General features: G+C 46.9%; 2 protein-coding genes across 6 annotated transcripts in view; both read left to right on the plus strand.

The window, feature by feature from the left end:
- Window positions 1–1,278: 1,278 nt before the first annotated feature.
- Slc23a3 (solute carrier family 23 member 3) lies at window positions 1,279–11,152 on the plus strand. Of its 3 annotated transcripts, none has more exons than XM_005361608.1 (12): window positions 1,279–1,446; window positions 1,564–1,721; window positions 1,812–1,921; window positions 2,056–2,141; window positions 2,544–2,725; window positions 3,047–3,170; window positions 3,849–3,963; window positions 6,080–6,333; window positions 6,797–6,902; window positions 7,156–7,320; window positions 10,355–10,450; window positions 10,869–11,152. In XM_005361608.1, exons 1-12 carry the CDS (start codon window positions 1,279–1,281, stop codon window positions 11,150–11,152), a joined length of 1,848 nt encoding a protein of 615 aa, XP_005361665.1. The 3 variants fall into 3 exon arrangements, with proteins under 3 accessions (XP_005361665.1, XP_005361666.1, XP_005361667.1); XM_005361609.2 differs by having other exon boundaries at window positions 1,812–1,909; window positions 2,068–2,141; XM_005361610.1 differs by lacking the exon at window positions 6,080–6,333 and adding an exon at window positions 3,337–3,339 and having other exon boundaries at window positions 1,812–1,909; window positions 2,068–2,141; window positions 3,078–3,170; window positions 3,918–3,963.
- A 580-nt stretch (window positions 11,153–11,732) lies between these two features.
- The window catches only part of Nhej1 (non-homologous end joining factor 1), a 103,785-nt gene continuing 99,731 nt past the window's right edge, over window positions 11,733–15,786 (plus strand). For 2 of the 3 annotated variants that reach the window (XM_026786367.1, XM_026786368.1), the window contains exon 1: window positions 12,056–12,490. In XM_026786367.1, coding sequence (XP_026642168.1) covers window positions 12,356–12,490 — 135 coding nt within the window. In that variant the 5' untranslated portion in view covers window positions 12,056–12,355. Of the gene's footprint in view, window positions 11,816–12,055; window positions 12,491–15,786 lie in introns of those variants that run through there. The other variant, XM_013351693.2, reaches the window with a different exon arrangement.

The raw sequence follows: 15,786 nt of genomic DNA on the forward strand, positions 1-15,786 counted from the left end.
CCTGCCTCTGCCTCCCGAGTGCTGGGATTACAGGCGCCCGGCTACCATGAAGTTTCTAAGACATCACTGTGCATATAAAATCCTGTTAGCGCCTATTAAAAATGGAGTTAGCTGCCACTGGAAATTGACTCGTGAGGTTCAGGCTGATATGGAACTTGCTTTCCACTTACATCTGCCTTCAGAGTGTTGGGATACAGTCATGTACCACCACACCTAGCCGATTCTAAAGTTATTTTTAAAGTGCAAATGAGACATTTTTTGTGCATTTTGGAAAAATCAACCTGAGGACTCAACCCACAAAGAATTAACTGCAACAAAGGGATGCTGGGAGTGGGAGTAAGTCTTCCTCAGTACCAAATGGTCAGCTCTGGAAGTATGAGTAACATACAGACTGAGTAGGTTATAGTTAGTAATACATATGTGTATGTACATATATCCATGTAGTAACAGTGAAAAAAGGGACATGAATTTGAAAAATGAGATGAAGGGGTATATGGGACGGTTTCGAGGGAGGAAAGGGAAGGCAGAAATAATAATCTCAAAAATAAAAAAAAAACCTCAATTTTTATGGAATTATACTTCCATGTAAAGTAAATGTATACTTTGTTCAATGTTTCACCAAAAGTTTGCTCACTATTTTAGGAAACCAGGTTGCCGATGTCAATACTGCTTATGCCATCTGAATTACCAGTAAATGTCATTGGCTGGCAGGTAGCCATGTCATCCACAGTGACCCTATCTATGGGCATGGGCGGCAGACTGTTCCATTGCCTTCTGGTTTATTTGTGCCCAAGCTTTCGCGTTTTGAAATACACATTACTATTAATTACTCTTGCTTTACAGTGAGTGTGTTATATGTAGTGGTCATTGTCCTATGGGATGTGGGCACGTCTTGTTTGGTTGAAGAATGTGTACCTAATAGATGCTGCTGAATGCTGATGGTGAGAGGAGAGTTTGCAAAATCTAATCTCTTGAGGCTATTCTGATAGGTCTCCCCTAACCCTCCATTTCAGAGCCTGGTAGAAGCAGGGGCATGGGTGAAAATTCTTGAGGGAGGGGTCCAGAACTCAGCTGCTAGGTTAATGGCTGATGGAACTTGCTCAAGAGCTGGGCAAAGGTGAAAGAGCCCTGTCCTGCTCCCAAGCCCTTATTTCTCTCTCTCCGCTTCGTTGACACTCCCACCCCCTCCCCGCAACAGTCAGTGCACTCCACCCACACTCTGCCCTCTTTCTTTACTCAACTATCCTGCGCAGCCAAGACACAATCCAGCCAGGCAGCATGAGCCGATCACCTCTCCATCCTGTTCCACTCCTAGCTGTGGGCTCACAGGATGCCCCTGCTCCCGTGCCACCACTGCTGCCCCCTCTCCAGAATCCCTCCTCCCACTCATGGGCCTCTCGGTGTGGGCCTTCCACCTGGGTCCTCAGCTGTCTTCTGGCTCTACAGGTAGGAGGTAGAGGTGCAGAAGTTGGTTGAAATTGGTATTTGGAGGGAGTCAATGAGTCACGAGAAACCTACAGATGGGTATTTCTGAAGCCTGCCCCTTTGCACTCCTCTCTCCAGCATTTCCTGGTTCTGTCATCTCTGCTCTCTGCCTCCCATCTGCTGCTGCTTCACAGCCTTCCCCCAGGGGGACTCTCATACTCACCTGCTCAGCTTCTGGCTTCCAGTTTCTTTTCCTGTGGTGTGTCTACGGTCCTGCAAACTTGGATGGGCAGCAGGTGAGGGGAACTCCTTTGAGAGAGGGAAGAGACAAGGGAACCCTGTTGACTGCCACGTTTCCAAACCTGCTGGGGCTGCCCTTCCTACAGGCTACCTCTAGTCCAGGCTCCATCCTTAGAGTTCCTTATCCCTGCACTGGTGCTGACAAACCAGAAGCCATGTCTGACTACCAAGACCCCTGGAAACGGTGAGTACAGAGTAAAGACAGACTAGTGGCAGAAGTATGTGCTGGAGCTTGTCGGGTATTGTAGAGAGAGAGAGGTCTTGGGGGTCATACCAGGCATCAGTCCAAGAGAGCGCTGAGTCTCTATTCCGTTTATACCTCTCTGTACCCCAAACTTTCAGCCTCCCTCTCACTGCATCTGTGTAGCTTGTCAAGCTGCCAAGGCCTGGAGCTCTGGAACACTTGTCTCCGAGAGGTGAGTGCCTGGAAAAAGACAGCAGAAGGACGGGGTGATCCCAGCCTGGAGACACTCTCATTTCCGTTGTGCAGACACCGATGCTACCGGGAAGGAAGCAAGGCAGAAGCCTGTCCTTGGAATTTGTTAGAAATCCCAGGTTGGGGCTGGAGAGATGGCTCAGCAGTTAAGAGCACTGACTGCTCTTCCAGAGGTCCTGAGTTCAATTCCCAGTACTCACATGGCAGCTAACAAATGTCTCTAATCCCAGGACCCTCACACAGACATACATGTAGGCAAAATACCAATGCCAATGAAATAAAAGTAAATAAATGATTTAAAAAAAAAGAAATTCCAGACTGAAGTAAACTTGATTGAGTAGAACATCTTCTACCTATCCTCTCCTCTCCTCTCCTTCATCAGGTGTCAGGGGCAGTGGTGGTATCCGGGCTGCTGCAGGGCACAATAGGACTTCTAGGGTTGCCTGGCCGTGTTTTTCCCTACTGTGGACCACTGGTGCTGGCACCCAGCCTGGTTGTAGCAGGGCTCTCTGCCCACAAGGAGGTGGCCCAGTTCTGTTCCACTCACTGGGGCCTGGCCTTGCTGTAAGTGAGTCCTAACAGGTGTGGGATGGTACCCAGTGGGTGTGCAGACTTGGGGAGACAGACAGAGCTTCTGCCTTATTAGATTCCATAGCCACCTGGGCAGGGATAGCAGGTTTTAGATTTGGGATCCAAGCCTTTCCTTTAATTCCCTCGGTCTCTCTGATATTCATAGTCACATGCTATGGTACCTCAGAGTACCTCCCTACCCCTCCATGAGCAGCTTCTTCCCTGGGGTGTCCTTCTGTGATACTCTGCTCCCCGGCATTGCCACCCTTCAGGGTTCTGATGCTTCTGACCCACTGAGCTCCTTCTCTTTCCTAGACTCATCCTGCTCATGGTGATCTGTTCTCAGCACTTGGGCTCCTGCCGGGTACCCTGGTGTTCCTGGAGGCCAGCTTCAACTTCTTCAACTCACATTTATATTCCTGTCTTCCGACTCCTTTCGGTACGTGGGGGCTCTGGGCAGATGGAGCGAGAAGGGCCGACTGATGCACATAGCCAGGTGAGGTGGCCGACTGATGCACATAGCCAGGTGAGGTGGCACACACCAGTGATTCCATACCGGGCAGGGGGAGGCAAAAGGACTCAGGAGTTCAAGTTCTGCTATATAGGAAGTTTCAGCCCAGCCTGAAATACATGGACAATAAACATAAGACATTGCTGCTCTTCTGGAGGACCCCAGTTTGCCTCCCATTACATATGTGGGTGGCTCATGACTGCATGGAACTCCTGCTCCAGAAGCCAAGTCCCTTGTATGGCCTTTAAGCCTGCCCCCAAACATAAATAAAATAGTTGAACCAAGCATGGTGGTGCATGCCTTTAATTCTAGCACTTGGGAGGAAGAGGCAGAAAGATTTCTGTAAGTTTGAGGCTAGCCTGGTCTACATAGAGAGTTACAGGACAGTCAGGGCTACATAGACCCTATCTCAAAATATGAAATATTATATGTATGTATGTATGTATGTATGTATATATATACATATACACATATATAATATAAAACCGTCAAAGTGGAAAAAGTGTGTGGGACTGACATGGACTGTTCCTTTGGTCTCCTACTTCTGAGTTTCAGAAGGTTCTGGGGGAGGAGGGAGCACTTTTCCATCTCAGTGTTGTCCTTCAGGTGCTTACCCCTGTGGCCTGTGTGTGGATCATCTCTGCCCTTCTGGGTCTGAGTGTTATCCCCCTACAGCTGTCTGATCCCACTGAGGCACCATGGTTTTGGCTGCCTCACCCAGGTAGGTTTTCTCCTATGCTCCCATTCTCTTGATCAAATAAAGGTTTCTATTTTTTTGAATTCACAACTTAATAGACTTCAGCCAGGTGAAATAGCACATATCTGTAATTCCAATACTTGGGAAGTGGAGGCAGGAGGATCAGGAATTCAAGGTCATCCACAGCTACATAATCAAGTTTGAGGCCAACCTGGGCTTCATGAGACCCTGTCTCAAAAAAAAAAAAAAAGGTCACATAGTCACATAAAAGATTTAATGGAACTCACCTCTTACTTCTGAATTAAATCTGTATTTTCTTAAAACACAGGTGGAAAAACTGCCTACTTGAGGAGTTGCCCCCCACTTCACTGCAGGTGTATTATTTGGGTCAGTGTCAGGAGACATTATACCATATATACTTACTCTCCATCCCTCTGCTTACTTTTGAGATCGCTGACCAACTAGCAACTTTACATTATCAGCCCCTGTGGACATTTCTGTTGGTAACTGTAGAGTTATTGCCTTGGAGTCAGCATATGTGAAACTTTGTCATTCATGTTTATTTGTCATAATGGTAGGGGTCCGTCAATTTAGAACCTCATGCATACTCGCATACTCAGCAAGGGCATTACACCGAACTCCACATCAGCCCCTTCATTAACAGCTTAATAATGGCCTGTTGAGTTTTGACCAGGCCCTCAGCACATGGTAGGCATAGTGATGAATACAGGAGTAATAATGTCTGCTTCATGGAGCTGGAGATATATATGTATATATACACACACATACATACATACATATATATATATTTAAGTAAATCTAAAATTATCATTGTAGTAAATGTACCTAAGTAAAACTAGGATTTGTAGTGAGAGAAAATTTGATACTATTAGAGGGGTTGAGAGAACTGTTTTTTTTTTTTTGTTATTGTTTTTTGTTTTGTTGTTGTTGTTTAGATTTTTTTTTCTTTTTAGAAGTGTTCTTTTTAGGTTGGGCGGTGGTGGCACACACCTTTAACCCCAGCACTTAGGAGGCAGAGGCAGGCGATGGATCTCCGTGAGTGCAGAGCCAGCCTGGTCTACAAGAGCTAGTTCCAGGACAGGCTCCAAAGCTATACAGAGAAACCCTGTCTTGAAAAAAAAAAGTGTTCTTTTTAAATATATTTTAAATTATTTCTTGACATGTTTCATACATGTATACAATACATCTTGATCATATCCAACCTTTCCTCCCACTGCCTCCAACACATCCCCATCCCATCTTCATGTCCTTCAGAAAAATGATTCACTGAGTCTGAATAGTGCTGCCTGTCTGTGCATGGGTGTGGAGCCATCTGCTGGAGCAAGGGCAACCTACTAGGGTCCACACCTCTGAAGAAAGTTGGCTGCCCCTTCCCCAGCAGCTATCACCTCGCTCCTCAGCCGGGGTGAAGCCTCATGAACTTTTACCACACTCCTGCTTCCATGTTTGGATCTCGAATGGCTTGTTCTTGTATAAATCTTGTGCAAGTAGCAGTAGCCGCTGTGAGCTCATGAGTGCAATTGTCATGTCATGTCCAGAAGAGAGCATCTCACAGCACTTCTCCCCATCCCCTAGTTCTTATATCCCCCCCCCCTTTTCTGAGATAGGATCTCACATAGCCTAAGTTGACCTTGAACTTGCCTTGTAGTCAACGATGGCCTTAAGCTCTCTGTACTTCGCGTGTGTTGTAATTACAGGGATGCATCACCACGCTTGAATGTGGTGGGAGAAATAACCCTTGAAGAAGTGAGATGAGATGTAAGAGGTGGGGAGAATGGGTGCTAGTTGGACAGGATACAGAAGACAGTAGGTAAACAGGACTCAGGAGTGTACTAGGTAAACAGCATATGAAAGGGCCCTGTGGTTGCCAGGAACACAGCAAGTCCAGTCCCTAAAACAAAGCTAATGTGTTTGAAGTAAGGTGGAATGTGGTAAGGAATGAGACTAGGAACAGAATTGAGAGTCTGAGATCAAGGATTACCCCGCAGATCATAGTGAAGAGAAGGTCTTTAGAGTTCAGTGGGTATGCTGAACCACTAGAGAGCATCTGGGAGAGGCAGAGGGATGCTCCAGGCTTGAGTCCGTAGATGACTATAGATGACTCCTTCTTCTTCCTCAGGTGAGTGGGATTGGCCCTTATTGACACCCAGGGCCCTGGCTGCAGGCATCTCCATGGCTTTGGCAGCCTCCACCAGTTCCTTGGGTTGCTATGCCCTGTGTGGCCAGCTGTTGCATTTGTCTCCTCCACCACCACACGCCTGCAGTCGAGGGCTGAGCCTGGAGGGGCTGGGCAGTGTGCTGGCAGGGCTGCTGGGGAGCCCCCTGGGCACTGCATCCAGCTTCCCTAACGTAGGCACAGTGAGTCTTTTCCAGGTACGTGGATCTGAGACAGGACTGAGGGGACTGGAGAGGTACAAGGGCAGGAGCTCATACTGATACTGTCAGCCGGGCGAGCTCTCAGTCAGGCAGTTCACTGAGGGAGGTGCCTAGAAGTACAAAATGCTATGCATGTAGAGAAACAGGAAATCGGTGTGTCGGGTGAATCGGGAGCTCTGCCAAGGCTCATTACAGTTGAAGAATGAGTCAGAGAAAGCCCTGCTCTCTTGGGGACTTCATAAAAAGGAAGTATATAGCATAGTTTGAGGGTAGTAAACACTGTCCTGAAAGCAGTGGTGTATGGACTGAGCAAAGGTGGTACCTTTGCGTAGAGTGGCTCGGATGCTTAGGAGGGTCACATTTAAGCTGGGATATGAAAGCTGAAATGAAGTGGGCCAAGCAAAGACCTGGTACAGTCCAAGGACTCGGCTGTGTTCTCTAGTGTCTCTTCTTTATGCAGACTGGTTCGCGGCAAGTAGCCCACCTGGTGGGGCTATTCTGCGTGGGTCTTGGGCTCTCCCCAAGGCTGGCTCAGTTATTCATCAACATCCCACTGCCCGTGCTTGGTAAGTGAATAGATGTGAAGAGAGGTATTAGAATACTATTTGGCCCAACCAGCTGGCTAAGCTGTGCCCTTTCTTTCTAAATAGCTTCTCTGAATGGATATGGACATATGCTCTTGTTTTCTCAGCCCAACTGAGTTTCTTGATGAATCACAAACAAGCCTAATGGTTATTTTTCCCCATTACAACCTGCCTGCCCTACAAACCCTGAGCTTTGCCCTCTTCCTACCACTGTGTTTTCTTCTGTATGAGGCAGGTGGGGTACTGGGAGTGACCCAGGCTGTAGTTCTGTCTGCTGGCTTCTCCAGCTTCCACCTGGCTGACATTGACTCTGGGCGAAATGTCTTCATTGTGGGCTTCTCCATCTTTATGGCCTTGCTTCTGCCAAGGTGGCTCTGGGAAGCCCCAGAGTTCAACACAGGTAGGTGGGGTGGAGAAGAAAAAAAGAGTGGGATTGAGGCTTTATTTATTTATTTATTTATTTATTTATTTATTTATTTATTTTGGTTTTTCGAGACAGGGTTTCTCTGTGGCTTTGGAGCCTGTCCTGGAACTAGCTCTGAAGAGCAGGGCTGGTCTCGAACTCACAGAGATCCGCCTGCCTCTGCCTCCCGAGTGCTGGGATTAAAGGCGTGCGCCACCATCGCCCGGCGGGATTGAGGCTTTAGATCAGTGGTTCTCAACCTGTAGGTCATGACTCCTTTGGGGGTCAAATGACCCCCCAATGACCACAGTGGTTGCCTAAGACCATCAGAAAGCACAGATATTTGCCAGGGGTGGTGGCACTCGCCTTTAATCCCAGCACCTGGGAAGCAGAGGCAGGCAGATTTCTGTGAGTTTGAGGCCAGCCTGGTCTACAAGAGCCTACAAGAGCTAGTTCCAGGACAGGCTCCAAAGCCACAGAGAAACCCTGTTTTGAAAAACCAAAAAAAAAAACAAAAAACAAAAACAAAAAAAAACCCAAAAAAAGAAAAGAAAAGAAAGAAAGAAAGAAAACACACAGATATTTATGGTATGACTCACAAAAGTGGCAAAATTACAGTTATGAAGTAGCAATGAAAATAATTTATGGGCCAGGTGATGGTGGTGCATGCCTTCAATCCCAGCACTTGGGAGGCAGAGGCAAGCAGATCACTGTGAGTTTGAGGCCAGTCTGGTCCACAGTGCGAGTTCCAGGACAGGCTCCAAAGCTACAGAGAAATCCTATTTCAAAAAAACAAACAAGGAAATAAGATTTATGTCGGGGGTCAGCACAACATGAAGAACTGTATTAAAGGGTCACAGCATTTGGAAGGTTGGAGCCACTGCTTTAGGCTCTCTGAATTGTTCTCACAATGAGATTTTGCATATACTTCATCCATTTATTTAACAAACGTTTATTGAGCACTATGCTCCTGCTTTTGTGCTCTGGGGCAGGGGGAGGCTTATTCCAGGCCACATTCCATCCTGGAGGGAAGCCATGGCAGGAATTCAAGGCAAAATCTTTAAGGCAGGTCTGCTTGCTAATCTACACAGCGTTACCTCCAAACAAGGAACTCACTTCACAGCCAGTACCATGGAGGATGCTGTCTTATGCTCAGCTAACTTTTTTTTTTTTTTTTTTTTTTTTTTGGTTTTTTTCGAGACAGGGTTTCTCTGTGGCTTTGGAGCCTGTCCTGGAACTAGCTCTTGTAGACCAGGCTGGTCTCGAACTCACAGAGATCCGCCTGCCTCTGCCTCCCGAGTGCTGGGATTAAAGGCGTGCGCCACCCGCCCGGCATCAGCTAACTTCTTATACAGTCCAAGACCACCTGTCTAGGGATGGTACTGCCTATGGTGGGCCAGGCCCTACTAAACTAATCACCAATCAAAACAATCCCCCCCCCCAGACTTCCTCACAAACCAATCTAATCTAGGCAATTCCTCAGTTGGGACTCTCTTCTCAGGTAACTCTAGGCAGTGACAAGTTGGCAGTTCAGGCTGGCCAGTTACAAAACTCCTCCCCTCAAGCAAATTTTTTTAAAGAAAGCTAACTAGGTCAGGACACAAAAGTGCTTCTGGATGGTACAGTGGTATGAAGGAGGGGATTTGTTCAGGAACATGACAAGGAGGTTAAGACAAGAGCCGTGAGGAGGGCATGGCAGACCATGCCTTAAACCCCGGCTTGTGGGACCTCTGCGAGTTTGAGACCAGTAGTCTGCACAGTGAGTTCCACGCCAGTCAGGGGTACACAGAGTGGCCCAGAGAAAAACAAAAGCAAAGGACCCATGGCACTCAATGACAAGAGTAGCTTCTGACTGAGGTGATTCAGTAGAACCAATTGGTCTTTGAGGATGGAAAAATTTAAACCTATTTGGCAAAGGCCATTTCTCTGTGTGAGAGACAGGGTCTCCTTTTGGAAACTTGTCTGGCTTCAAACTCTTGGCAATCCTGCTTCAGACTCCCAAGTGACAAGATTATGATGTCAACCACAGGGACAGCTGATAAGGTCATTCTTGGTCACATTTCCACCATCCACAAAGATAAAGGATAGGATCATGGGACAGAAGTAGCGTATCCTGAGAGCCACAAACAGCGTGGATTATCCAGAGCCGTGGTTTTCAAGTTTTGTTCCATGTGGAAGATTTAGCCATGTCTGGAGACTTTTTTTTTTCGGATGTTACAAAATGGGAGAAAGGATTTTTTTGTTTGTTTGTTTGCTAGTTTTGAGACAGGGTTTTTCTGTGTAACCACCCAGATGTTTTGGAACTTGATTTGTAGACCAGACTGGCCTCGAACTCAGAGTCTTCTTGCCTCTGCCTCCTGAGTGCTGGAATTAAAGGCATGTGCTACCACATCCAGTGAGAAAAGGGATTGTTACAGGCATTCGGTGCTTAGAGAGGTTGGTAGACATCCTTTAGTGCACTGGACAGCTGCTCATAGCAAAATTACCCGGCCCAAAGTATTGTAGGACTGAAGTGTTGAGGCTCAGGCTAGAGCACCAAAGGTCAGAAGTGGAAGAGACAGGGCTTTTTAATCCCAAATGTCCAGAGAAAGGGAGCCTTGAACAACAGGAATCCAGAGGGTATGTGGGTGCTTAGAAAATATGGTGTTGTCGGGTGGTGATGGTGCATCCCTTTAATCCCAGCACTCAGGAGGCAGAAGCAGGCAGATCTCTGTGAGTTCGAGGTCAGCCTGCTCTACAAGAACTAGTTCCAGGACAGGCTCCACAACTACAGCAAAACCCTGTCTCGAAACAACAAGAACAACAACAAAAACAAACAAAAGCAAAAAAAGAAAACACAGTGTTAAGAGGGATCCTCTGGGAAGGGCCTGAGTGTGGGAAAGGGAATTTGTAGCAGACGCACTGTAGTGGGATGGAATGATGGCTTAGTGAAAACCGTTCCTGGTCCAAGACTTAATTTAGGTCTGAAAGGGAAGACACATTGCCTTGGACAATATCAGTTACCTTCCTGCCTGGCCCCAATCCTTTGTAGGCTGGAGCCCCTTGGATATGTTCCTGCGTTCTTTGCTGGCAGAACCCATTTTCCTAGCGGGTCTTTTGGGCTTTCTTCTAGAAAACACCATTTCTGGTAAGTTGGGACCAGGGTTGGGTAATGACCAGCCCAGCCCCTCCTTTTACTTATTTTTTCCGAGACAAGGTTTCTCTGAATAACAGCCCTAGCTGTCCTGGAACTCACTCTGTAGACCAGACCAGCCTCAACTTCACAGAGACCCACCTGTCTCTGCCTCCCGAGTGCTAGGATTAAAGTTGTGTGCCACCATGCCTGGCTTACTTATTTTTAAAGATTTATTTTCATTTTAAATTATGTGTATGTCTGTGCATCTGTGGGTATATGCATACGAATGCACATCCTCCCAGATGCAGAGATACAGTTGTAAGCCATCTGATATCGGAGCTGGGACTTGAACTTGGGTCCTCTGTAAGAACAGTAACCAGCTCTTAACAGCTGAGCTATCCCTCCAGCCTGACCAAACCCTCTTTTGCAGGTACACGGATTGAGCGAGGCCTAGGTCAACGGCTGCCAACTTCTTTCACTGCCCAAGAAACTCAGAAGTCCAGGGAGAAGGCTGCTCAAGAGTATGGGCTTCCATTACCCATCACAAACCTGTGTTCCCACATCCCACAGCCTCTCCATTGCCTTTGTCCAATGCCTGAAGACTCTGAGGATGAGGAAGGAGGGCCCTCTAAAACAGGAGAGATGGCCGACTTGTTGCCTACCTCTGAGGAGTCATGCCCCGCAGCTAGCAGAGAAGCAGTTAGGTCCCAGTAATTATCATGAGCACCAACCATTTTTGTCTTCATCAGTCTAGCAGTAACTCCCAGTTTGCTGGAGTCTCACCTGCGAGGCAATACTTTCTCCCAGTGAGGTGTTTGTGGCCCATCTAGATGTGCCGTTTCCCAATAGAATGGGATGCCTTTCCTTCTCTTAGGCTAATGTGTTCAGAAGCAGGGGCCATGGGTTTAATGGGTTATTAAGCGAATAAATGAGATTTTTTTTTTTTTTTGCCTGTGAACTGCCAATGCCACTTGAATGTACTAGCATTCAATTATATTGAGTGCTTCCCACGACCAAGGTCCTGCACCTGCAGTTATGAATATGACAGGGTCCCTGCATTTAAGATTTAAATTAGTAACTAAAATGTGCAGCAGGAGATAGTCTATAATAAAGATGTAAATAATGAAGAAGGGGCAAGGAAGAAGTAATATTTCGTTTCGACTGGAAAGGAATTAGGAAAGCAACAGAGCTGCGAGTAGTCTGGTCAAGTGAGGTTTCGGGTCCCCGCCCGCCACAGGTCTTGGCTCCGCCCCGTACCCCAAGACTCCGCCTTCTCGAGTGTGTGTGTGGGGGGGTGGCCTCTACCCTAGGCCTTTCAGTTTGCGCACGAGGGCAGGCCCGCCGTGAGGAGAGTGGGAGCTCCCGCAGCCGTTGACGGTAGGTGGGGTCGGTTTTGAGTCGGCGCCGAGATCTGGGTCCGGCCGGACGCCGAAAAGCGGAGAGGAACTTTCACGGTGACCCCCTACCCGGGTGCTTTTTCCCAGAAGGGAGCGCGCGCAGCCCGGGCTTTGGGGCAGGCCTCCAGGAGTGGGCGGTCCTGCGCGTGCGCAGTCCGTCTTCGGCCTCAGTCTTGCGGGTGGTAAATGAGGCTCCTCCTCAGCTGGACTGTATTTCGGCCCTACCCCTTTTGGGGTCCTGAGCCGTATCTGCTTGCAGCCGGTGCTTTAAAAATGAGAGACGGGCGAACGAAGGCCCTGCGGGAGTGGTGGATGGACGCCGGAGGGCGCTCCCGGGGAGGCCTCTGGCTGCAGGGCCTAGGTTTGCGCTCTTTGGTGACACAGGGCGTGTCCCCACCGGCTCGTCTGTTGGGTCTTGCTGCCCTCTGCAGGGTGTTGTAGGAACTATCATGAGAAGACTCCAAGGCCGAGTGACAGAACTTGGGGCAACTTCACTTTCTTACTCTTGAAAGACAACCCGATGAAGTTGGTTAACGTGGTCTTTGAAGACCAACTTGTGCTGGGGAAAGTAAAACCCAGAGGACTTAAATTCCTTCTCCCTCCAATCTGGCCACGATCTCAGGCTCCAATTCGTTCGACCATTGAGAGGCTCTTGGTATGTTGCTTTCCAAATCAAGATCCTCCTGCCTCAGCTTCCTGTGTGCTAAGATCACAGGCATGCCTCCTCATGCCTGACTCACCGAGTTACGCTTACCTCAGTCTAGGCTGAGTGGTAGGAGCAGCCAGCCTGGGTCTGGTGCTGAATGTTTTACACATTTTTATAGGGCCAGCTGTCCCTCACCACATTAAACAACTTCCTTTCCATTCAGACAAAACATCAACTTGTGGGTTTTGACCTTCGAGACTTAAGGAAGGACCAGTTAGGCCAATAAACTCAATTTTGGTGACTTTTAGAGTGCATGCCAGGATGTGCCTATAAGGGAAATTAGAGGGTTTGGCAACTTCATTTGTCTTTCTAATCTTTTCCAATGTCAACTCTTGCCCAGCGAAGACTCTTTAATCATTTCGAGACCAGCCTTCCCTGTTGGAACAGCACGTGATGGAAATGCCCATCTCTGCCCAGACGGTTTCAAGGCTGCTGGAATAACCACCATCTAGGCAGTCCCGTGTCACTCGAAATGGCCATATGCTTTTGAGAACTGTTATTAGGCCATCTCATCACTGTGTAGATATCACACAGTGCACATACTTGAACCGAGATGGCAGTAATGCCACTAGGTCTGAATGAAGTCCTTCTGATTATATATATTTATATACCACTAGTTAGTTACAGTCCAAATTAAGGATTGCCATGAGACAGCTTTGAAACCCAGGAAGATGATGGTTTAGACTGGGTTAGAAATGACAGTCAGATTTAAACAGGAATTTCATTATTTTTTTGTAGTTTAAGTTTTCACCTCCTGGCACTTCCCTTCATTTTGTATTTATAGATCAAAATAATAGAAGGAAGTTACCTTATCTCCACAGGAAAAATCAGTTCTGTCAGACAGACTTAGTTATTACAAATTTAACTAGTTTGAGGATACAACATTTTGTCAATGATTTTATTTTTATGTGCATTGGTATTTTTCCTGCATGTATGTCTGTGTGAGGATGTCAGATCACTGGGAGCTGGATTAGACAGTTGTGAGCTGCCATGTGGGTGCTGGGAATCGAACCCTGGACCTCTGGAAGATCAGCCAGTGCTCTTAACCACTGGACCATCTCGCCAGACCACAGCATCCTTTATTGGGGTAGAAATGTTGGTCTCTAGGAGTTCCAAGCTCTGCAGAAGGCATGCTGGTGATGTGGGGTTGTGCCCAGTTAGTGAGGTAGGACTGTCATTTACTCTGTGGTGTGAAGTATGCTGCCTGCTCTTTTGCTGAAAGGGACTGGAACATTTCTCTTGCTCCTTCTAACTCTTGGTGTGCCACTGTGTGTCTGTTACGACTCTGTCATTACTGTCGGCTCGTTACTAATGTGTTGGCGGTTGTGGGCATCTTCTATAACGCACGTACACACGAATTTTCCATAACTGTAGAGGATTAACTTGAACAGACTCTGAGTAAGGGTTTCTATTATACACAAGGGAAAGTATGATCAAAGTACATTATATATATATGAAATTGTGAGAGGATAACTAAATTAAAAGTTCAAAATGAACCCCTGTTTTAGGGATTTTTTTAAAAAATTGGGACAGGGTTGCATGTAGTCCAGGCTGGCCTTGAACTCACTATGGAGGTTGAACTTTTGTTTGTTTGAAAATTTTAAAATTTCATTTACTTTTTAATTTTATTTATTCATTTCATATTCTCTTATCTGGGGTAAGGATGTATGTACATGTGTGCGTCACATGTACATGTAGAAGTCAGAAGACAATCTCGGAGGTGGTCCTCAGGCACCTCCTACTGTTTGTGTGAGATAGAGTCTCAGCCTAGAGCTTTGGTAAGTAGGCCTGGGTGTAGCTGCCCCCTTCTTGGCTTCTCCTGGGACTACAGGTGCATACCACCCCACCAGGCTTTTATGTAGGCAAGCGCTGCACCTGTAGAGTCATCTCCCAGCCAACCTTGGCCCTCTCACCTCCTTCTCCCCAGTACTGGGATTATAGGTGCACATCAATCACCAAGTCTGCTTTAGGATTTTATGTTTGCTTCCAGATTTCATGTGTTTCATATTCTTTCTTTCTTTCTTTCTTTCTTTCTTTCTTTCTTTCTTTCTTTCTTTTTTTTGGTTTTTCCAGACAGGGTTTCTCGGTGGCTTTGGAGCCTGTCCTGGAACTAGCTCTGTAGACCAGGCTGGCCTCGAACTCCCAGAGATCCGCCTGCCTCTGCCTCCCGAGTGCTGGGATTAAAGGCGTGCGCCACCACCGCCCAGCTCTTTCTTTCTTTTTTTTATTATTAAAATTATAGCATGGGTGGTGGTGGCACTTGCTTTTAATCCAGCATTCGTGAGGTAGAGGCAGGCAAATCTCTGAGTTCAAGGCCAGTCTGGTTTACAAGGTGAATTCCAGGACAGCAGGGCTAAGCGGAGAAACTTTGTCTTGAAAAACAAAACAAAGGAAATATAGCACTTATTGCTACACATGTGAAGGTCATTCTCTTCTCCACCACGGGAATCCTAGGAATCCAGCCCAGCTCATCAGGCTTGCCACAAGTGCCCTTTGCTACCGACCCATACTTTGCGTTTAGCAACCAAATAATTTAATTTAAGTGTCCTGACCCTCACATTTAGGACTTAAGTTTTATTTATTTAGCATTTTGAGACAGGGATCCTCTGTGTAGCCTTGGCTGCCTGGGACTCACTATAGACCGTGCTGGCACCACACTTGGGGAGCCACCTGCCTCTGCCTCCCAGGTGCTATAATCAGAGGCGCGTTCCACCACCACCCTGACAAATTTTTTTCAAAACAAGAATCATTCTTTTCCTTCTAAAAGTTCTGGGAAAGATAGCATTGACATATATGGAATTTAAGTAAAGATTCAATAGGATTGGCTTGGGTTCCCATATTCAATGCACCAATATGCTGAATTAACACTATGGAAGAAAAAGATCTGCCCTTTCCTCCTTTTTCTTCCTTTTTTTCTGCTTTTATATCAAGGTGCATCTGACTCATGTGTCCCCAGCCGGTCTGAGGATCCTGAACTCCCAGGCTCCATCTGTAAGTTCTGGGATTACAGGCATGCACCACCATACCTGGTAAAGACATGTTTTCTGTTCTTTAGGAACTTAACGTAAGAAATAATCCAATTTTTAAAAAAATATTTATTTATTTATTTATTACAATATTCTGTCTGTGTGTGTGCCTGCAGGCCAGAAAAGGGCATCAGACCTCATTACAGATGGTTGTGAGCCACCATGTGGTTGCTGGGAATTGAACTCAGGACCTTTGGAAGAGCAGGCAATGCTCTTAAC

The sequence above is a fragment of the Microtus ochrogaster genome, linkage group LG4 (genome assembly GCF_000317375.1).
Source record: "Microtus ochrogaster isolate Prairie Vole_2 linkage group LG4, MicOch1.0, whole genome shotgun sequence".
Lineage (NCBI taxonomy): Eukaryota > Metazoa > Chordata > Mammalia > Rodentia > Cricetidae > Microtus > Microtus ochrogaster.